Source organism: Triplophysa dalaica, chromosome 18 (genome assembly GCF_015846415.1).
Source record: "Triplophysa dalaica isolate WHDGS20190420 chromosome 18, ASM1584641v1, whole genome shotgun sequence".
Taxonomy (NCBI): domain Eukaryota; kingdom Metazoa; phylum Chordata; class Actinopteri; order Cypriniformes; family Nemacheilidae; genus Triplophysa; species Triplophysa dalaica.
In genome coordinates this window covers 2,530,666-2,555,110 of record NC_079559.1, presented here as the reverse complement: position 1 = coordinate 2,555,110, position 24,445 = coordinate 2,530,666, and the positions used below count along the sequence as shown (strand labels likewise).

Here is a 24,445-nt window from a genome sequence, read left to right as displayed (position 1 = left end):
TTTTTACTTTGACCTCAAGACCAGAATCTCAGAAAACAAATAAGAACGATGACAAAAAAATTAACCTTAATATAAATATATTCTAAAGCATCAATACTTTACCACAGAACGAAACTCAGACATAATTAATACAGTTTCCACGATAATTCTGATGTGCAATGCAGCTTTCGTCGGCCTGGACGTTTCTCCCCTTCAGTATTTATCCGCTTCTCCGGTCTCGCGAGAGCCTGCGTTTTAACCCCGTTTCCTTCAGCCCCACCTCTCGCGATATCTCGCGGCCCGAGGATGGTGTTGTGTTAGAGGGAGTGGGAGAGGAGGGTGAGGGGTACCCACAAAGATGTTGCGTGATTTTTGGGGAATTTATTTATTTAAATAAAAATGGCCGCCGCAGAGAGCGGAGAGGAGAGACTGTAAGTGTGAAACGCATAATTTCCATTGTCAAGTGTTCCGATGTTAGGCGTTGCGAGCGACGATGGCGTAGCTTTTGATCGTCGCTGCGTTATTTAGTCAGACAGGCACGGGCTGAGGGGAAAATGTTAGCCGCGCTAGCCCGCGAAGGCGTCGAGAATACGTCACTCGTATTTCCCCGCTCTTTTTCCACATCATGGATGATCGGCGGCGACTTTGTGCGGCACGAGAGCCGCTCGTGTTAGCTGCGCTCGCGCTAGTGACAGCAGGTGTGTTCGGTGTCATTTTCTGACGTTACTTCACAACTCTTCAGATATGTAGAGCTGCCTGGGGGCTCACACGTACAGGTTTAATGTCAGATGTTTTGTTTGTGCGGATATTATCTGCTGTTCTGTTGAGAATTGCATGTGTTAATGCTAAGTTAGCTGTCAAAAACAGACTGAAGTAAGTTAGCTTGCTAGTGACGCTGTATACAGCTGCAGGACAGGGCAGGGGACTGAAAGGAGATTTGCTCCACATATAGCTTTCTGTCATGGCGTGGAAGTCATTTTTAAGTGATTAAAATGTGCGTGTCGGTCGTGTGGAGACGTGTGCCGTAGGTTTCCTGTGTCTGTGTAGATGCACGGCGTCAGGTAGCAAGTTTGCATATGCAAGCAAGTTGAGCAGTGTGCTATTTTTCTGCCTGATGTCACTGTGTGTCTGTTGTTGTTGTTGTTGGTGCTCATTTGGCCCCTGCAGCATGCGAGCTGTATAACTTCATACAAAACACAGTGTTTCTTATCACATTAATGAAACGGATAACTTGGTAAGCTTGCAGAAGACGCTCCCGTGTGAGAGCAGCCTGATGATTTTCTCAGCAACGTTGTTGAGTTGACTTCCGGTACGAGCTAACAGATTTAGCAGCATAATATTTGTCAGTATGTGTGTGTGGTCGACCGCAGGAGGGGGGAGCAAAAACTGGGTGATATGCAAGATACAATGGTACACGTCTTGTACAAACACACACACACACTTGTGACATTATGTTTTCATCCTCTGCAACTTCTTCCTGTGTTGCATGCCCCGTGCATTTCATGCCAGAAGTGACGCTGGGTCATTGGGTGCATATGAAAAGTGGGGTAAACCTGCCTTTGGACTATTTTATAGTTTTACAGTGTTGTGGTTTGGTAAGGATTTCCAGTCATGAATTATTTGCACAAAAATTAAATGTTAAGTGCCATGTGCCACCAACGAGAATGCAACAGATTGTAGTCTTGATTATTGTTATGTTGGAGGGCAAATATAATTTCTTATAATTATCACTCAATGAGGAGTTGAATTGCACAGTAATACAACTTACATGTGTTCAGAAGTCTTTCTGGCAGTTGTTGGTGTTTATACACTTTATTAGGCCACTGCGTCTTAAATTGCATACTGTGATAGTAAGTTCTAAATTGAATAAAGTCCCAAGTGTTTATTTGGTAAATCAGTTTGTTTTATACACAGTAGCTGCATTCCTTTTGATTGGGTCCCTACGCAGTGTGGACTGCTCCCTACTCCCTAAGCAGGGGATATCTGTTGAATTGGACTTCGCTGACCAAACCGCACGGCTGCGCAGAATATTATAATATAAATAAATATTATAACTTACATTTAAATTTATAAGAAATAACGATAATCTTAACGTGCATTATTTATCTATTCAATATAATCTTAACGTTTGTTTATGCTTGTATTTTGTTATTTGACTGAAACTCTACTGTTACGCAATATCAAAATTCATTTTAATTTGGTCAACTATGTGAAGATGTGTTCTTAATACATGGTCGCGTCCGTCTCATCTCGCTTTTTCCCCTATGTGGTGCAGCCGTAAAAATTCCCGAGGTAAATAACATAACGTTATAAAAAATGAACTTCCGCTGCTTAGTACTTTTAACGTTACATTAGTTTGTATATTAATAGCAAAATGGATGAATCCTTACACGCATATGAAAACTACTTTTTTCATTGCACAATAAAATATAAATACATTCATCATCTCGAGTGTGTAGCCTAAGTTTTTACAATGCAACAAAAAGTAAAATAACATATTTACGTTAAGCAAACCATAGTAGTTAATGTAACTAACAATAATCAATGTTCCCTGATTTCCTACGCCGTTCGCAGTGCCCTTCGAACTGAACAATCACTTCGGATTGGAATTTCACTTAAGATGGCGGAACACCCTGTGAAGTCCACTTCGCAGTCCATTTACGGCCAAATGGAACACACCTAATGTGTGTGTGCAGTATGAATACTTTACTGACATGCACCATGTTTATATTGACATTCAGCCTGTATGTTAGTTGACCTACCTAAAACCTATGATTTTTTATTAACAACAGCCATGAAATATACAGAACAATATAACAATATAATTATACTACATTACAATATAACCAAAAGAAATACATTTCTTTGTAGCTACCAATTAAACTTTAAAAGAGCAAATCGACTCTCTTTTTTTATTTATCAACTATTTGAAATTTGTGGGTCCTCGTTTCCCGTGGCCTAATGGGATAGCATGGTGTGCATACTAAGCATCTGGATATTTCTCATATATGTAAGATTTGCATATTGCATTCTGCTATATTTGAATTTGTACGCAGGGATACTGTAATTGTTTTTATTTGATGGTTATTCTCCTGTATTGGTAAATGGCCAATATGCAAATTTTATGAAACATTCACGGTAAAGTCTGTCCTAAATATTATATAATTGGACACTTAATGTGATTAACATAAATACATGGATGTCCAGATGAGGTCAAAAGCTCAAAGTCCTCATGATAGGCTCTTGTGAGTCAGCAAACCGTAATTACAAGGTTATGTGTGTTAAAGTGATTATGGCCAGTATAAATTAAATGTGTAAATGGGAAATTTCATGTAGGTATTTTACCATTATTGCGTTTACGCTGAGAATGATGGGAAATGGAGATTGGTCACACAAGTCTGTCAACTTAAGGCCTACATGATTAGTATATCCTGCCAAGTTTTAACACTTGTCTTTATCAATAGAACCCCTAGTGTGCATGAACAACATTATAAAGCCATCATTGACAATAAAAATGTAGTTATGACTAATATTACTAATAACTTTGCGTTGCAATTGAAAAATTGGCATGCTCCCAGTTTGGAAAGTTGGAACTATTTGGTTTCTCAGTGGTAGTTTTTATGTGCGATGACAATGAGCTTGTCAGTACAGGGTTGCCATTATCATTGAAAATCTAAAAGGGAATGTAGATAAAAACATGGTGTTCTTTTTTTTGTAAGCTACTTTTTGGTTCAGGTCTTTCTTTTCACTGAACTTGTTGAACTGTTTCACCAATGTAGGCCAAATGATTCAATTTCAATCAGAACGTTGTTTTAATCCAAGTATTCACAATGGAAATAATGGTCAAAACAGTTTAAATCTGATGTTTACATGTATGTTCTTTAAGCTTTATCAACATTATTTTGTAAAGTGAGTTGCAAAAACGTACTCGTGCTCTGCAGTAACATGTTTTTTACCGTGATCTTGATTCTTACCCTTTAAAGAGTTTTTTATTATGATGTCCCTTGTATGTGTCAATAGGCATTATGTACAACTCAGAGTTTCCTATTTTACATACGTTACGTCTCTTCAGGTTGTCATGCAGGTTATAAATCTCTTCACATCCTAATAGCAATCAAGAAGAATAGTGCTCAAATATTTTTTTTAGAATGATATATCGTCTGTACCAAAAACCAAAAAACGGTTGACCAATATAAACATATAGAGCCCCCCAACAGCTTTTGGTCTGTGCGCGTTCATGTGTTTTGGAGGAGGCGTGGCTTTGGACAGCGATTCGCATGGAGGGTGGGATCATGATTACATCTTAATTTATGATGCATTCTGCCTTAAACAAAGGTTTATGATGTTTACACGTTTTGTCTATCAAGATAATCTTTTCAAATTAACACAGCTTTTGTTACTTTCAAAGCCGAAATACAATCGCCAGAAGTAAAAAGCTAACACGATGCTATAAACAGACTACACTTAAAGTCGCTTGATAGATAGCTTTATATGTGCGACAACGTCCAACGTACCTGCTAAAGGAATTAGTTGTATTTAGAAAATTGTTAGCAACTGACGTTTTTAAGATTAAGTTAAGAAGTTTCTGTATACACCTTCCAAACTTTGTGGTTGTGTCCCTTACAGTACTTTCTGACATTTATCACTAATATTAAGCAGTAAACATATGTGATGATCTCAGTATTCACTTTTAAATTGTGTTTTACAGTAAATAAAATTGTTACAAAGATTTCCGTTGATTTAATCTGACCTTGTTACGAACTAAAGACCTGCTTTTGAATGATTGAAGAAAATTGCAAAGATGTGTTTTTATATACAGTACTTTAGTTTGAACCCACATATATTTAAATCATAAAAAGAGCTAATTAAATTATCGCTTTAATAATTTTGTTAATTGTTCAATATTTAGACACCATGTGGCCAAGAACATGCAATAATATTTTGAGTCATTGACACACTTCAAAGCAGTGAAGATAACTTTTGTGCAAATAAACATAGTACATCAAAAGAGTTTGGTGTCTGTGTAAGGAAAAGCTTCACACAACTTGGAAATTCCTACATTCTTTGAAGACGCCTCTTTGAATGTCTCGGCCTCTTTGTCGTGGTTTTGCATACAGAGGAATCTGTCTCACACCCTCAGGGGGATTTTCCTGTGTGTGTACATGAAGCAAGAATTAAACTTTCTTAAAGTTACTGTATAAATGCGTCCTAGACTTGGCTTTCACATGACATCATTCCAAACACGTTGAACCTCAAATTGGATTGCTTTATGTGATTATGATTAAGTTGGGGAAGGTTTGACGCCAACAATTTAAATTCTGTGCACATGTCTTCTGTCCGTTGGTGGTATTTAATAGAGCTCATGTGATCTGACAATTAGCAGGCTTTGAAGCCGAAAAAGTGCTCTGATGAAGACAAACATGCTAGCAAAGCACTACTGTCAGTATTCCATGTACTTCATAGACATTTAGACAAGCAGTTGTTATACTGTCAACATGTCTCAGAATGTCACTTTTGTGTTGTCAGCAGAGGTGAGGACAGAAATGAAGACCAGGAAGGCTCCAAAGACAAGACCCAGAAGCAGAAGAAAAGCAAAAAAGAACGACAAGACGTGGAAAAGCTGGAGGCCACCGTTTCCGTTCCTCCAGCTGCGCCTCCGTTCAGGCTGGCGGATGACGGACAACAGAGAGAGCCGGGAAAATCTGAACCCACTGACCCTGAAGTCGGAGCAGCTCTCAGTGCTCCAGAATCTTCCGCCTCGGCCAAGCAGCGGCGCTCAATCATTCGGGACCGAGGGCCACTGTACGAGGACCCTTCACTGCCTCAGGGTTGGACGCGGAGGCTGAAACAGCGCAAGTCGGGCCGATCCGCTGGCAAATTTGATGTCTATCTGATCAAGTTAGTACAAGTTAGCGATGCTTACAGTTTAAAAAAGAAAATGACGGACCAGTTCTACCAAAGATTTTAATGTCTTTAAAAATAGTTTGTTGTGGAATAGAAAATGTGTCAATTATAGCAGAAATTCCAATTAAAATTAAAAATTAGACTCATTGTTCTTCTGCTTCCAGTTTAGATACAGTGTATCACATAATGTTGTAGAGGTTGTGTCCCGACAGCATTTAAAGTGTAATATAACAACTCAGTGGTTGCTCCATAAATCCAGATTGCATGTACAGAGAGAGATTTGTTTTTTAGAGCTGTATGGGGATCAATGCACAAGACTATTATAAGTAAATAATTCAATATTGAGAAGTGCTCTGGTCTACCAAACAAATGTGACATTATGGATAAGAGTGCTTACTGATGTGTCCAATTTCCACCGAACAGCCTAAAAATCAAAGAAGACCATATTTTAAATGTATATATTCATGTTTCATTTTTATATTTTATATACTATCTCAAACTTTACTATACATCAAAGGTTTTATTTTTTTATCTTTTTCAATAACTGTCACACACTTTTATTAAAATAGTTTTCTTTGTTTTTTCAGCCCAGAAGGGAAAGCCTTCCGTTCCAAAGTGGAGCTTATGGCACACTTCCAGAAGGTTGGCGACACCACCACGGACCCTAATGACTTTGACTTTACAGTCACGGGCCGAGGATGCCCGTCCCGAAGAGAAAAGAGACCGCCAAAGAAGCCCAAAGTGGTGAAACCCTCCGGTCGTGGGAGGGGCCGGCCGAAAGGCAGCGGCAAGATGCGACAGGTCACGGAGGGGGTGGCGATGAAGCGTGTCGTGGAGAAGACTCCAGGGAAACTCCTCGTAAAGATGCCCTTCATGGCCCCTAAAACTGAAGCGGGGGCACCTTTGGGGCAAGTGCCGGTTGCCAAAGCACGCCGAGGACGCAAAAGGAAATCAGAACAGGAGCCGCCGAGTACTCCCAAAAAACGTGGTCGCAAGCCTGCGGCTGCATCTCAGTCGGCAGCAGGGACGGGCTCTAGCGCCGCTTACGCCGCAGCTGCCATCCTCACTGCTGAGGCCAAGAAGAAAGCTCAGAAGGAGTCTTCCGCAAAGCCTGTACAGGAGAGGGCGCTTCCGATCAAGAAACGAAAAACACGAGAGACTTTGGAGGAACTGGAGGGGTCTGCCGCCTCGGCAACTGTCACATCCATGGCGTGCGCAGGAATGGGGGTATTGAAACGACCGACAGTATTAACTGTGACCCCAGCAAGGGAGGAGGTGGAAACGCCACAGAGGCCTCACAAGCATCTGGGAAGGAAGCACAAAGAGGTGTCGCCGGATCCCGGGAACGGCAGCAGCGGGAGTGGTGTTCCGAAGGGTCACAAGAAGAGAGATCAGCGAGGGCAGCACTTTAAACATCACCACCATCATCATCATCACCACCCACATCAACACTTGCAGGCCGTGCCACCCTCCACCTACACTCCACAGGCCCACCAACTCTCCCTGGGTCACTCCACGCAAGGGGGGCCACCCGTGCCTGTGACAGCAGAAAACGAACCCCGTGACTTGAGCGCCTCCAGGCCCAAACAGGAGTACGCAACCCGCATGGAAGAAGTCAGAACTGACAGCTCCTCGGGCAGGGACCCTCAGAATGCAAGCAAGATGGCTTCCACTGACCCTAGAGGGCAGCAGACGACTGTGACGGGGGACGGCAAGGAGCTGAGAAACATTGTACCGCCGTCCGCCGTTCCGAGGCCAAGCCGAGAGGAAACAGTCGAGTCCCGGACACCAGTGAGCGAACCAGTGAGCTGACTGACTAACTGACCAATCAGCAGCAGCTTGTCGTGTGAAGGAAATCAAGGCCGTCGCAGCGAGACGAGTGATCTTACGTTCTTTTTTACTGAGGAAAAAAGAAAAGGAAACAAAAGTACACAAAAATGTAAACGTACTTCAACAAAAGGCAGCTGTCGTGTCCCGTTCTCTCTGTGGGTTGGACGCGGGGCGATGATTATCTTTGACGTATTGCTTCCGGGTGATTTCTCTGCTATCCTTTTTCTTTATATTTTCCTTTTTTTCAACTATATCTTTGTGTTAGTATATCTTAGCACTCACCTGAACCGTTGTTCCTTTGTCAAAGCTTGTAGGAAATAGAAACACGCTCAAGTGGTAATGGATGCACAAGTCAAACGCCATAGTTGTCGTAAAGCAAAACTTTCCCAATCGAAATGCTCTCGAAATGTTTAAAACGTGTCGTCTCAAGCCTAGGATAGAAGGTGTCATATCTGTGTTTTCCTTTCGTGTCATGAGGATGACAAAATCTGATGGGCTTCGCGAAAGATGGAAGGCAGGCTATTGAGCAAGCTGACGGGAAGGGCCATGTCACCTTTCGCTATAAGCTGGGTCCACATCCTCGCGCCGTAACCTTTCAATCAAAATAGCTAGCGTGATTCAGACAGAAAAGAACTTCCTAGTTGCGGGTTCATGCTAAGCTGACATTTTTATTTATTGAATAGATTTCATAGTAGTATTTCCATTGTTTTCAGTTTTTCCTTAAAAGCCAGTTTTGGGATAAAGTGCAACTAGAGCGGACGCTTAAGGATCTGGTGAGGACGCTAAAGCACAAATGTATTTGTTAGAGAATATTGAAAGCACATGTGGTATGATGTATGGAGTATAAATTCATTGACTTAGAAAAATGAATTCGTTAGGTTTACCTGCTTGTTTCTATGACGTACAACTGAAATAACGGCCTTGTGTTCCAACAACACAAATCCCCCCAGAAAAGTATATTGTTTTAAGTGTAGCTTCTTGTTTGATTGTATGTAGTTATAGATTATTCCTATAGAGCTGCTGTTTTAAAAACAGATTCAGATGGTATAAGTTTATAGATGGCTATATTTATATAATGTCTTGTCTGGCTAGATATGTCAGATGCATGAGTTGCTTTAGGTCTACACACAAAATAGTTCTTTATAACAGTATTTAGTCTTTTCTGTACATAAAGGCGTATAAAGTCAGGTACATCACTGATGGCTACCAAAGTCTACATGTTGTAGAAATTTAAATTATGAACAAACATTATTGATTAATTGGCTATTTTGGCTTGGCAAAATAGAAAGGAAATTATACACCTGGATATAATGTAATGTTTTTACTGTCCACACCTTCTGGTTTTCTCTCTCATAAATACTAGACTAGATTTGGTAAAAGATTATTTACCTAGAATCAAGGACTACACATTCAATTTCCATGCATTCATTTTATGAAGTTGATAAAGAGTGTCTCAGAATTTATAGAAGATTTTGAATTGTACATTAGCGATGGAAATTAATTCTAAGGAAATTCTGAACCAAACTGAGGAAGTTCTTCTTTGTTCGTGATGTTTAGGATTTTACAGTAACCGCTTCTGTTTCAGTTTTCTTTCTTTTCCATGACTAAATGCACCTTATTTTAACTAAATAGAAAATTGTATAAGTTGTGAGAGGCCCATCCATTTATTTGCAGATATTTATCTCTTTAGACTGCATAGACTTCTGTTTCATGTCCGGAGGTGGTAGCTTTCTTTATTTAGTAGTAACAAAGAGCTGCTTTTGTTTAGTCTTTCATTTCCTTAAAAACCTAACCCCGACCATAAAATAAAATCTAAAAAAATAATACACATGGTTTGCAACGCTCATGTCAACATTTATTTTTGCCATAATTCGTAATACGAAAAGAAAATTCTACTTTTAATGTGCTCTTTTCAGATAAAATATGTTATAACTGATGTGAGTATTTGAATGCCAGTATCCGAGGGTTTGACCTTATAAATGTATTTTATAAGGTTTTGTTTGTGTACTACAAATTCATGGTTATTGTGGCTTCAATGAAGGATGTGCGTTTTCATTGTTTCAATACTGAAAATTGTATATTCGAATATTTATCAATCAGAACAGAGAGAATGACACTCAGCACTCTGTAAATCTCTTTATATGTCTGTTTGTTCTACTATAGAATAGGATGTTGTTTTCGATATTTGCTGTCGTCCGGGGTTCAAATGCATGCGACAGAGTCTTTTGTTTCTCTTTATTTAAAAGTGTGTTATAGGATAGTGAGTGCCTCATTATCTGGTATTTTAAATATGTTTAAAGGAAAAAAAAATATTCTCACAAAATCTGTAGATGGAATAAGATTGGATAATCCCACGGGACATTACATAATTTCCCCCTTTGTGTCCTCGCCAAAACTATGTTTAAGGTTTCATTAAGAGCGAAAGCCGTCCGGTTCCATTCTCTCCCTCACAGCCCTCCCCTTCCTCGAACCCTCACCACTGGGAAAGAGGCACAATGGATTAAAGAGCGTGTGCGCTCTGAACAAGGGCTACGTAATCATTTCAAATAGTCAGGAGCAGATGGGGTAAATGGATTTTGAAGCTCTTTATCTCCTCCATTCTGTAAAAGCAAACTGCTTGAAGTCAAACAAGCGGCTTAATGTCAAAAAACCACTGGCTCACTCTGTGTCCTTGTCAGAGTTTGAGCGCTCACTTAACCAGCGGCTGACGTGGTGATCTGTCCACGGTGAATGTCTCCCTGGTCTGGATTACTTTGGGTGGGTGAATGGGGGTAATAGAATGGATCCTTTCGACTTTTACTTTATGTGAGGTACATTTCACACTTTATTCACAGTATTACAGTAAAAAGGAAAGGAAAGAAACCTCCCGACATGAATTGAAGTGATGACCCTAGAAGCTATATCTGTATGGCTGCAACAGAAAGGGTAGTGCCTTTATTTTGGGAGACTTACTAAGGTGGTTGAAGTGACCTTTGATTCTAAAGAAACACCTTTATCCCAACAAAGCAAAGAGGAGGTGAATTTACAAAAATGCTTCGATTTTCATAGGTAGGATGTGCACTGGTGTGTGTTGTAACTAGATGTGTTATTGTTCATTTTTTTCCATCAGCGGGATGTTTGTGTCCATGTATAAGTTGTGTATAACTAGAAACCCTCTGCTTCATGAACTTCCTGCCTTTTGTAGCGCTCAAAGCCCACTGACAAAAATGGAGCCCTACAAATGGGTAAAGACAGAATTCCTTTATTTATATGTTTGGGATTTTTTTTGAAATATGCTATGGAATGTCCTTGTGTCCCTGTAGCCAAAAATACATGCTATGTACGTAAACATGTATCAATATGCATGATTGCCATTAGAAGATAGGACATTGCTTGCCCTTTACTATTATATATAAGATGTTTTCAAACAGCGCTCCAAGAGCTGAGCCCCACCATGCCAACCGAATCCGAAGGGTTTCATGAGGTATAAAATACTGAATGTGTTCCGTTAAATGAAGGCTAGCTGTGCACTTCAGTCTGTTTTGTGTGTTTTTTTCTTCTTTTTATGAATTCTGAAGTTTATAAATGCCACTATATGTGTCAAGAACTGTGTAGTGGCTAGAATATTTTTTTTGATTTTTGTGTTAGATTTGTTTCTCTTAATGTTATGTTATTTTTAAGGATAAACCCAACATTGTTATATTTTATCTTCATAGCAATAGTATAATAGTGAACCAGCTGATCCGATGTTTTTTCTTTATGTTTTTAGTTTGTGTAATGTGTTAAAGAGTAAAAAAACGTGCAAAGTTTACCCACATAAATGAAGTACAGCACTTAAAATCATACAAGCAGGACAATTTAAAGTCAGATGAATAATTTAAACTATAAGAAATAGATTCCTGTTCCACCGTGATAGAAAGTTCATGGTCTATTTAACATAGTCTTGTGCCTTGAAGTTTCTGTAATAGAATTTATCTTTATACCGTAGTTGTATTTTTATTCAGAGTCATGTGTTTGCCTCTTGTTGGTATTCAGTGCTTTGGATGTATTAAGGATTTCTAGAGATCAACAATATGTTTGCCTTGCTTTATTTTCCTAAATGAAAAAAAAAATGCATTGGACAACATTAGAGAGATGTATTTGGGCAATATTGATGATGTAAAAAGCTAAAGGATCTTGATGTTTTTCATCCTTGGTTTATTGAATGTGTCTGGTTATTGTGTGAAGTGTGTTTGTTGGGAAATATTTTTTTTCTTTTTACCATCACCATAAATAACTTTGCCTCAAACATAATCTTCCAATCACGACTTGAGAAAAAAGTTTTAATTCTGACCGGAAGGACGAGTCTAAGATCTGCACTTTATAAAGTATGTTTCCCGGCAAGACACCAATTAACTCTTTGTATGTATTTTTTACCTTTGTCCAAAGCTGTTTTCTTTTCATATTATTTTATAATTTAGTTTTAAATTAAAGGGATTAGTAGTATGTATCTAAAAATATGTTATTTTAACCAAACAATCCCACAGACTAGGTGTCAGTGGTTAATCACCATCTGTCAAGCTGAGTCCTTGCCTTCCTGAAAGTGAAAAGTATAGTTTGTGTCTACTTTTATAGTACTGTGTTCCTGTATCATTTGTTTGCCGTATGTAACAGATACACAATAGTAAACAACATTTACCTGCTCTCTGTCTAAAACTTTTATTTCACTCTCTTGAAATGAACTACATTGTGAGTCATATTTAATATTGATATGTAATTTACAAATATACAGTGTGAGAACTAGGAATGCGAAAGGAAAAATAGTAAATCATAATTTTGTTGTTGTTTTTAATTTATTAATAATCTACAGTTATCTATTATACATTTTATAGATCTAAATATAAAAACGGAATTTAATGCTTAATGTCAAAACGAAAAACAACTTAATTGAAACCATGTGGTCATTTTGCCTTTTCCTGATTTAATGTAATTCGTTATAAATTTGTCCAAAACACTAAAACGGATATTTTGATTATATTTTATAGCATTTAACTAAGTTTGTATTTTCTTGTAATCAGTGTTGGGTGTAACTAGATACTAAGTAATTAGTTACTGTAATTTAATTACTTTTCCCTTGAAAAAATAAAGTAAGGGATTACTGTTCTTTTTTCTGTTATTTAACTAGATTTACTTCTGATGTAATTAAACTAAATACTTTGCGTAATATATGTGTGTGCAATAGTGGAACTGACATCAAAATTCAAAGTCTTAAATTTGTGTTTTAATGTATAATTCTCAAAATTGTAATACTTTGGTCAATTAATATTACTACTTTAGATTTTAATCAATTAAAAGAGCCGTTTCATGTCTAGCTTTGAATCACATACAGTAACTAATCAAGGTTGATATAGGATATAGAAAATAATTAGTAATAAGTAACTAAATACTTTTTGGAGAGAGTAATTTGTTCAGTAATCTAATTACATTATTGAATATGTAATTAATAGATAGTAATTAATTACTTTTTCAGACTAACTTACCCAACACTGCTTGTAATACGTGTGAAAAATACGCACTTATGCAACGTGGTTTGCGTAATGAGAAGTTGTCACGGATTTGTGGCATGTTCGTCACTCGGATTTTTTTAAGCACAAAAAATAAAACAATAACAAAAATTACCCCGAAATGCCTAACAAAACACTTAAAAAATAAAGACCTGTCAATAAATGTATAAAAGGGAAGTGAAGGTTTTTGTAAGTGAAGGCGTAAAGAGAAGTGAAGATGTGTACACGTTCGATGTATCTTATGAATATTAATTACGCGCCTGACGTCATCTTGAACGAACGTATGGCGTCGGCAATGAATTTTAACGAAGGCGACATAATGAATACCTCTGACTGCTATGGTGGTGAGTCATAGCAGAAGAAAACGACCACCAAAAATGTGACAGCCGCAAGCAGGATCTCTACTGTCAAGAATCGCGAATTACAATAACAAAATATACAAAAAAGCAATTCTACAGATAAGAATAAAACACAACAAAATCATTAAAGCGCGGAGGGTTTTGAGAATGTCTCGAGCGGAGTTTAACGTGGAGTTTCTGTACAACTTACCCGCGTGTGTTATCAATGACTTTACACGTGTAATGGATTCACTTTCCCACTCTGACTGGATGTCATTCGGTAAGATTATTGTATTTGTCTGTGTATTAACTGTCCACGTGTTTAGTTTATCTAAACATCTTTAATTCCTACAAAGGCCTGTTGATTAGCACGCTCGCTAACTTGCTTAACGTTAGCCGTCTGAATTGCGTTAAAAAGTTCAGTTTTCGTGATAATGTTTCATTGTTACAGCGACAGTTTATTCGCTTGTTTTAAGTCAAGTTTGTAAATCTTCGCCACGATGTTTGTTTTGGTTGTGTTGGTCGTGGGTCAGATTTATTTAAGTCTTATTTGTTTTTGCTAAATGTCAGTATTGTTTTTCTGGCCTGATGATTGATGACGTCAGACTACACAAAGGCACATAAGTAATAGCTCATATATTTAAAGAGGGGTAAAGGTGGATCACTATTAGTTGTCACTTGTAGAAATCTGTCCGTGTATGTGCTTGTTGAGATTTGATACTATAATATGGATATACTTTTTAGGTTTTGATTATTATTAGTACTAGTTACCATCTGGGTTTGTACATTAGTTTGAAAAGGATGAAATCTTTTTTTATTGGATAGTTCGCCCAAATATTATTTTATCTTGTTATTCCAAACCTGTGTGAATTTAGTCCGCAAAACACAAAAGATGTTTTGGCCCCAATTGATTTTTTATTGTATGCACACCAAACCACATTTTCTCCAAAAATCTTAGTTATGACTGTTAATATTAGTCAATGTTCAATAAACTAAGATGATTTGTTAATGCATTTATTAATGGTAACAAATACTTGTTGGATGTCTATGAAGTTAAATTTGCCAACAAGCTGTTACTGCAATGCCGTGACATTAGGCACCACTGTCAACTAAATATTAAAATTGAACCAAATGACAAGATTCTGAAAGCTTCTATCACTTTCTGAGAGAGCGTGCATAGTCTTATATTCTCTGGTATCTACGGTATTTTGAAGGAAACTGTGGTCACCATGGTATATTTTTGGGTGTTTAAACTGATTTATTTCTGATGCAGCTTCTCGAGTAATATCTGATCAGACTGAACTTCGGCTTTTGGAGCAAACCAGCAGACGGACTGAGACGCTCATCCACACATGGGGCTGTCGGAATGGAACGGTTGGAGAGCTCGTGAAGGTTCTTGAAGACCTGCGGTGGTATCGCGCTCGTGATGTCATCGTGGAACGTATGTCAATTTGATCTCATTGTCTCTGTCATGCTTTCACCACCTGAATTATCAAGTGGTTTCTGTGGTTGATGATGAAACCCACTTCATAATCCTAATTCAGATCTTCATTAAGGCGAGGTGAATTCAGGTTGATTTGAACACTTTTTGACAGTAATATTCATAAAACATCCTAGAAGTCACTTTTAAGATTTACAGTTTGAAAATGACATTCTCAAAATGCACACATACTAATTCAGCACCTATTCATATTTAGACCTTAATGCCCATATTTACTTTTTTATACATGTGCATGTATAATACATGCATTCACCATCACAAGTGCATGTTATTTAAAAAAATTGTTTTGTAATAACTAAAGAGTGGGGTATCCGATGGGCATTATACTGCAGATGCATATCTGATGTATGCTTATAATGTATGCAAACATTTTAAACAATATTTGCTTGATTTTCACAAAGAAAGTATTTAAAAGCCATTTGTGTATAAGTAATAATTATCCAAAATAATATCATTTTGTTTTGTGTAGCAGGGTTGTACAAAATTCAGAATTTAATGGAGAAAGACCCCCAAATTCCACTATCAAATGTGAATTAGAATTTGAATTGAGATTGCAAACAGTAAACTGAATTGCAATTCAAATTCAAAGTAGAATTGGAATTCCATAAAATTGTATTGAACAATGAAGCTTTATAGTATATATTACATATGATTACAACATGAATTTCATACATATATTATTGAATGGACTTTATGTACAGAATTCTTTATTATAGTAAATAGGCCTATTTCTTTTCACCACAAATTAACATTAAAAACATACTCTAAAACAGATCATTAAAATTGTAATAACTTTCCAATTGTACAAAACATTTGAGGGACCGTTGACCATTGGATGCAACAACTTTACCCTGTAAAGTTCTTTAATAAATGATCATTGCATTTACCAAAACATTGTTTCATTTGATTACTTTGAAATGAAGATATTGCTGATTATTCAACATTAAGGGAATGTATGCTTAATGTTAGTGTCTGTACTTCCATTAGGAAGAAAATGTATGTTAAAAGTATCACATTCTCTCTGATATGTGATCAAAATTAATTTCTCTTAATTGCAATTAATTCAATTCCACTTCCTGTAATTCCAATTCAATTGGAGGGTGGAGTCAATTCAAATTAATTCATTTAATTGAATTAAATTCTGAATTTTGCACAGCCCTGTTGTGTAGTCACGACAGGTTTTTGGGTTATGTATGTGCTAATGTTCTTCTTTGTGCATTTCCACAGACGTACGTATCCAACAGTCTGATTCTGATCAAGGGTCGTCTTCAACAAATCCACCAAGCATTACGAGCAGTTTCAACACCGGTAAAATGTTTTACTGAGTTTTAAACAATGATTACATTACGTTTTTCAACCAAATTTGACCACATATTTGAAATCCAAGATAACGTCTTTAATGTCATTATGGTATTGGGAGCGTCAAAGTAATTCATTTCACTATGACTCGCTATGCCTTACTTGGTCGATGTTAAAGATACCAAGTTTATATTTTCACAGAATATTCTTTACAATTCAGAACGATATTTTGTGACAAACATGATATAAAACTTGATTCAAACATTATTTGGCCATTTAATTCTTGGCCATTTTTAATCCCAATGCATGCCGTGATGTTTTTCAGAAATTCCTCTACCGAAGCCTGGTCCTCCACCCCCTGATCTGGATTCCATAATTAAAAAAAATCCTACTACGTCAGGAAAGGTGCTTCATCAAAGACATAGACCACAAGACAGATAGACCACAACCTTTTTACATTTGTACTGGAACGATTATTCTCAGTGTTTTGGTTGTGTTAGAGAGCCAATAGTCAGTGTATACAATTTTAATGTATTTTTTCCTTCATATTTTTATATCCTTCTTGCCATCATATTTTCTCCCTTTCAGTTTCTTAATTCAGTAACGCATTTGTGTGTTCATAGTGCCTGTGTGAGGACCCCAAGGATTCCTCACCTGTTTCCTCAACTGCGATGAGCTGGCCGTTAGAGGAAGTACAAGATGGCACATGCAACTTTGACACGTGCAGGCAAATTGGGGAAGGAGGATTCGGACACGTGTATCGAGCCACGATGAGATACACAGAGTTTGCTGTCAAGAAGCTAAAAGAGGTACTAATGAAGGAAGGATGGAAGCATTTAACACTCGAAGACGTGTGAATTTTTTTTATAGTAATTTTCAATGTATTTTTTTGTCATAATCTAATTTGCATCATGCTTATATTGAATCAGGTAATAAAGGTTTAGCTATCAGCGAGTGTGGTGCATTTTTAGGGAATTTTCTTCTTTGTTTTCTAAGATAAATTGAGCTCAGCTGACTTTCTCCGTTTCATATTGGTTTCTGCAGGACTCTCATTTGGACTGGAGTGTCTTAAAGGAAAGTTTCACGACAGAATTGGAGAAACTCTCGCAGTAAGAAACTTTCTCTTGAAGGCCTCTGCTTTTGTGGCTTGATTTTTCTGCTCCTACACCTTCAGCTTTTCCTTTTTTGTTCTCTTAATCTGCTCTTTCGCTGGCTGTGATTCATTTATGTTTGTTCAACAGAAACACAGAATGGGACTTGCCCGCTTGAAAGCTGTTTGCTCTTTATACACCACACCTCTCTTCATGACCTGTAAAAAATGAGTCTCTCCAGCCCACTGCCAAACCGTCTGTGGTTAGTCGTCATGCTTTGTCTGTTAATGAGGTCAATTTTTTCTAATGCTTCAGCCAACGCTTTCAAGCTTTCCTTTCTTCAGCTACTGCTAAATACTCTCATGAAATATTTTAATTTACTGTTAAGCAGTAGGTTCACAATCTTTATACCCCGCAGATACAGACATCCCAATATAATGGAACTTGTTGGCTACAGTATCCAAGGACAAATTTATTGTCTTATATATGTTTATATGCCAAATGGCTCTTTAGAAGACCGGCTACACTGTGAGGTGAGCAACTAAATTTTACAGAAAATATGGTATGGTTTAATAAACTTAAGTTTTAAAAATAAAAAAATTAATATACTCATATAGTATAAAACGAGTGCGGTAAGGACAGGTTTGGAATCACATGAGGTTGGCTAAATCATGATGAAACTTGAATTTCACTTCAAATCGTAATGTCTGTCTCTTTCAGGACAACGCCCTCTCTTGGTCACAGCGTGTTAATATTCTGCTGGGGACAGCAAAAGCTGTTCAGTACCTGCATTCCTGCTCACCTGTCCTTATTCATGGAGATATCAAGAGGTGAGTTCAAAATGAATGTTATAAACACCATGTTAGATAAATAATAACCCCTTTTGATTTTTATATTTGAAATCATGTCACCTAGAACCCAGCCATCATTTGAAGCTTGAATCTGTTGCTCCAATATACTTAGATTGTCATATTTCAATATCTTTCCAACGTTTGACGATACTCTCGCTCTCCATATCTATAGTAAAGTTTTTTTTTATTAATTCATTAAAATTTATTTAAAAAGGGGATTTTCTTTTGCCTGATTAAAAAAAGTGTTTTTGCATGGAACATTCAGAATAGTTACTGCAGGTTATGGTTTAACCATGTGAATTCTCTATTAGGGCCGTCTTTGACACATTGATCATGACAATTTTTTTACAATATTTAAAAAAACAGATACGCTGTAATTTTATATCATTAGCAAAATTATCTTGATTGTCTATAATATTATAGATATTATGTTTTATGTATTCCTAAGAATGAAAGTGTTCATGGATGCAAACTCATTATTTACCTGTGTCTTTACTCGCACCCATCATATTTATAAAACCTGTAATCACTGGAGAGGGATGCATTTAATAGTTTTGAATCTTTCAGTTTAATCTACTTGTTTGCCACGGGTGTCACTAAAATGATGACAAGACAAATGGTGCGAGAAAGTTACAATTTATAGGTAATTTACGGGACATTTCCAAATGGCTTTTTAAGCAGTATTTAAGGATGCAAGTTTTGCAGCCTGCTAAAGGGGAATGCTGTTTGTAGTATTGGTTAATGTCAGGGAATAAAATGGGTTTGCAAATGAGATTCTATGTTGATATTCCCACCAGGCTTCTTCTACAAACCCGTTCATGTTTCCTCTATTACAGCTCTAACATCCTTTTAGGGGATCATCTGGAGCCCAAGCTGGGGGACTTTGGAATGGCGCGGTTTTGTCGCAACCCCAAAAAAACACCAGGCAAGACATGTAGCGTCGCACAGACTTCAACGGTACGGGGAACCCTCGCATACCTCCCAGAGGAATACTTGAAGGACGGACAGCTGGGGGTGGAGATCGATGTCTACAGCTTTGGTGTGGTAAGAACAATCTGAAATGTATTCAGCGTTGGCATTTAAACGTACATTGTCAAGCTACAAGAGACAACAGTAGTGCGATGGATATATTTTCTGTAAAAATCAAATTGTTGATAAACTCCTTTTCAAAAACATAACATACCAGTTTATATTTTACCACAGGTCATATTAGAGGTACTTACTGGACGAAAGGCCCTAGAAGTCGATGGCTATTTTAAGAATGTTTATTTGGTGAGACAATAAAAAAAATGTTTTTAATTCTTATATTATATCAATTTTGGCTGTGGTTGGTGACCCATAAATAACCTTTTATTTCTCACAGAAAGATCTAGTAAAAGAGGTGGAGGATGATGACAGAAGCTTCAGCAAAGGAAGGAACTCGCAGGAATTGTCCTTGCAAGCGGCTGAGAACATCTGCAAGAAACACCTTGATCCTCGACTGATGACCGAAGGCACACCTGCCCTACATGGATCAATGGAAATCTCCAAACTGGCATGTCAGTGTCTAGACAGGCGGAGGAAGAAGAGACCACCCATGACCAAAGTAGGATGATGTATTTATGCAATATGATTAACTGTAATTGATACTTTTTCATTCTTTCACTTTTTTGATATACTGACATGACCGGAGGCCCAAGTCACTTTTCAACGTGCACCTTTAATGGTGTCATGAACTGGCCTTGTTTATTGTTTTATACTGTTGTATGAGGTCTACCTATGCATTGTTTTTACATTCAAAAACATCACTAAATCATTAATCGCGGTCGCGGGTCTCAAATGTTACGAGAGTTTCCATGATATATAAACAAACGGGAGACTCCCGGACAAAACAACAGTGTTGGCAGGTAATTTATGGATATCACCCAGCACTCGAAAAAATATCAAAAACAGCCTCCATAATTCGCAAACGGTGGAAAAAACCTTGAAAAATGATATATGAGCCCGCCAAATCACAGAGATTCCAATTCACACGGGACTAATATCATCACAGAACCTCTATGTTCATCAAAATAGGGTTTAGGTAATTTGTGGGATCATTTTTACTTTTCAAATTACAGACATGGCCGATTCGCACGGGATTAAGATCACAGACAACCTCTGCAATATTTACAAACGAGTATAGGTCCCCAGGTAAAACTAATTTCCTGGTGTCAATGACAGTTTTAATTTTAGTAACAAGGGCGTTTTCAGTTCTGACACTTACAGGATGTTCGCTTGAAAACAATTTCCCCTTATGTAGCAAAAGCTTGGGTTAAAATTGATGTCTTCATGACTCTTTTAACTTTCTTTTGTTTTTCTTCAATAGGTTTTCAAAGAACTCCTAGATTTGCATTCAGGGTTGAAGACGTCCGGCAGATCCACTATAATGAAAATGGCTTCAGTATCATCTGATCTGTCCACACCGGAGCCTCTGCGTTCTGAAGACAGCTCCCTGGACTCTCTCACCAGCAAATTCTCCAAAATCTGCCCTCAAGAAAATACTTGCCCCTGCCTTCATAAGCCAGTCTTTCCTTCCTTGACATCTGTAGTGACTCAGTCAGGAGAGTCTGGGTGGAATGCTGTATCGTGGGCTTCACAGTCCTCTGGAACGCCGTGTGAATCAGACGAGAGTCAAGGTTTCTCTCACTATCTCTCAAACACTTGTAGCAGAGTCCAGCCTTCGTCATGCGGGGCCTGTGATATTCAGAGGACTAAATCAGGTGGATCTCTACTCGATGACCCATCACAGTCCAATCAAAATGGAGGTAATGAGATATTAACTCAACAAAATAAAAAAATGGTGTGTTGAATTAGCCTGTTTGCTGAATGTCTGACTCTGTATTTTCTGTCTGAAACTTTACAGATTTTTCTAATCAGGAAGTTGTTATTAACCCTGTGAGACAGAGGCTGGTCCAGAAAATGGAGCTTTATGAAGAGGGGAGGATTTTAACTTCTGATCTGCTCTCATCAGGTGACTCATTAATGGAATCAGATTAATTTAATAGGACTAGGTGTTATAATCCCACTATTTCAGTACAGTTTAATTGGCCAATAGGACATTTCCCACGCCTTATGCATGACAGGGGGTGCAGTCAAGAATATGAATAGAGGAAAGGAGGTCGGAGGTTTCACTGGGGTCGTATGTACCTCGGTGTATGGGAGATCTATGATTAAAGAAATACATACCTTTCCTTGCTATTATCATAGAGACATCTCATGAGTTGTGTGTCAGATCCCACTTTCATGAGGTTAAGATGCCTTTTGGTGAGGTGGTGCTGTTAATGTCCTTTCTATGTTTCCCATCAATGGGAATACATCGTCAGTTGTGCACTTCAGCCTCATTTGTTGTTTCGGCCCTTTATCTCAAGACACCCTCAGCCAAGGGAGGCACACGGCAGGTTGATCCTGGTCATCCAGCAGCCCATGCTGTGTCCATCCGCCTCAACCAAGGCCAGTGGCTTCTTCTTTCCGCACCACTGGCCAGTTCTTGATTTTCCTCCACTGGACCTGTCCTCTGAACCCTACTTCCTGTGTCAATTAGCTCATCCAGATTAGTGGCTGCAGCCTCGCTTGCTTTGCTGGTAGCTCTGTGGCATTAAACCTCAATACAACCATATGTTGGCTATATGGTTGTATTGTATAGCCTGTTGGCTAAGGCTATTCTAGCCCACTGGCACCGTTAATGCATGCTCACTGCCCCCGGTTTCATATGGCATATCATTACAACACATTAGCAACATCAACGTAACCATCTCGCCAAACCGTTGGCTAAGGCTGTTCTAGCCCCACTGGCACAGTTAATTCATGCTCAGTGCCCCCAGTCCAGTTTATCTTTCAAGGATTTCTTCTTTTTCTTTGAAATAGGACAAGTCTCTCCTTCCTTAAAACCAAATGGCGATTTCTGTAGATTTGTGGCATTGCACAAACTCTGAAGTTGTAGACAGGTAAATTTAAAGGGGTCATATGACACGGCTAAAACAAATATTATGGTTTCTTTTAGATGTAATGCAACGTGTATACTCGATTTAAAGTAAAAAACGCTGTATTTTCCACATACTGTGCATGTTTGTATCTCCTCTTTGCTCCACCTCTCTAAAACGTACAGAATTTTAACAAAGCTCATCACTCTGAAAAGCGAGGTGTGCTATGATTGGCTAGTTAACCAGTGCGTAGTAATTGGTCGAAAACTGCAAGCGTGTGACATAAATATAACGCCTCTTACCATATTTGGAACATCAGGTTCTAAAGCAATTGTACTGACAGGTACGGCCATCTTACTTGCGTATACATTTGGCCGGTCTTAGTCAACTCATACCATCAACTGACGTAGATTTGTGTGGGTGTGGTCACACGATGTGTTTCAGGCAGGTCTGGGTGAGCATTCGCTCTTAGATAGAATGCATCTTTTATTCCGACTCTTTCATTTTTTGCAATTTTACGTGTCTAATACATGTATGGGCAATTGATGTAACAAACCAAAGACACAGAAAAACATGTATTCGCACCACATGACCCCTTTTACTTTCAAAGTGCAGGTGTTTGACATATAAGCCTTTGTACAAGACCATAACCTAAAAGAACGGTTCACCCAAAAATGAAAATTCTGTCTTCAATGATGAAGACTGTCCCTTTAAGACCCAGTGTCGACACCAAAAGTGTGTATTGGTGAAATAACTTTTTTTAGTCAATTACTTAAGTTGAAATGTACATACTGTGAATGCAACAAAAACACTTGTCATACATTTGGCCACATTGTCTGAAGAACCTGGGATAGTGGTTGCTGGTTGACATGATAAAAATCTATAAAACATTTTTTTTTAAATCTGAAAACACTAAAAGAGTTTTATGTCAACACAGTAGCTGCATTTATATTTTGGATATTCCTTATTAACTGTATGGCTTGAAAGAAAAAATCATTAGTGTACTTACAGCTGTTCATTCTGTTTTAGGGATGAATACCCAAACAAGAGAGCCAGAGGAGAGTGATGAATTTGCCAGCGAGACTTCGGGAACCAGCCTACTGTCACCAACTGTGGTATAAGACTGGAAGTTTGGGAAAGATTAACCAAAATATCAAATAATTTTATTCTTGACATTTCTTTTATGGTACTTTCTGTTTTTGAAAACGTTAGAGAAGCATACTTTCATAAATACCTCAATATAGCAAAACTGCAGTATTATGTCATTTTTAAATAAAAAACTGGGATATAGTAAGCTCAAGTTGTGTAGATGTAAATGTTGAATGACATATCATAGACATCTCTGTATTTTATAATGATACGCCTGTTATTTTGGCGATGTGATCTCTCTGTTTTTTTGGGGGCCTTGTTCTCTTAGAAATTTCATTTATGAAAGTGTGGTTTTAAGTTGTTTGTAGACTATGACTTAAGCACATGAGAAACTTCTATGTCTAACCTATTTCTATTTAACTACCCTGTTTAACACTCTTGCATAAATTGTAAAGAAAGGTCAACATTTACATTTCCTAGTGAAAGTGTTCATGAGTAACATTTTGAACGTATGAAAGGATTGATATGAGAATTTGATTAGATTAAAGAACAATACCAACACTGTGGAAACTATTTTAGATTTATTTTAACTTTTTTGTTGATTTTGATGAAAGCATGTGCCGAATGAATGTAAATGTCATGTTTTTATTTCAGTTTATTCTTTTGTAAAGTAAAATTTAACAATGAGTGAATAGAAGCAATTACTGAATCTACAACTGTAATAAAAAGAAGCACAATTACCCAATTTGGAAAATCTATTTAAACATTTCACTTTTGTTAATTGAATATACACTCATATGTTGTGACAATAAGTGTTTTAGATTTATACAATATACTCCGGGTGAATTTTGCAGAGCAATATTGACGTATTATTAAGTGCAAAAAATCAGAAAGAATTGCCAAAAATATATATATTACAGCCTTTGCAAAAAAGTTCAGTGATAAAGAAATATAAAAGATGCCCAAGATTTTTTGAGACACTGTAAGATCGTTTATTTACAATAGCAGTGAGAACGCTATTAGTTATAAAATGAGCCCTGAGCACAGTTCATGAGGCAAAAGATATTGATAGAACATTATTGTAGATTTTCACAAGTAAA

The 24,445-nt window shown here is 37.6% G+C and overlaps 2 protein-coding genes across 3 annotated transcripts; both read left to right on the top strand.

Annotated features, from left to right (window-relative positions):
* Positions 1-288: 288 nt before the first annotated feature.
* Positions 289-12,375, top strand: mecp2 (methyl CpG binding protein 2). 2 transcript variants are annotated; one of them, XM_056773061.1, is made up of 3 exons: positions 289-410; positions 5,509-5,877; positions 6,471-12,375. In XM_056773061.1, exons 1-3 carry the CDS (start codon positions 379-381, stop codon positions 7,693-7,695), a joined length of 1,626 nt encoding a protein of 541 aa, XP_056629039.1. In that variant the 5' UTR covers positions 289-378; the 3' UTR covers positions 7,696-12,375. The 2 variants fall into 2 exon arrangements, with proteins under 2 accessions (XP_056629039.1, XP_056629038.1); XM_056773060.1 differs by having other exon boundaries at positions 312-410; positions 5,506-5,877.
* Positions 12,376-13,258: 883 nt separating this feature from the next.
* Positions 13,259-24,090, top strand: irak1 (interleukin-1 receptor-associated kinase 1). The gene is made up of 14 exons (XM_056729850.1): positions 13,259-13,853; positions 14,847-15,014; positions 16,302-16,382; positions 16,699-16,778; positions 16,997-17,182; positions 17,418-17,482; positions 17,883-17,997; positions 18,185-18,294; positions 19,152-19,359; positions 19,519-19,587; positions 19,679-19,900; positions 20,663-21,101; positions 21,200-21,307; positions 23,286-24,090. Exons 1-14 carry the CDS (start codon positions 13,742-13,744, stop codon positions 23,375-23,377), a joined length of 2,055 nt encoding a protein of 684 aa, XP_056585828.1. The 5' UTR covers positions 13,259-13,741; the 3' UTR covers positions 23,378-24,090.
* The last annotated feature ends 355 nt before the right edge of the window (positions 24,091-24,445 follow it).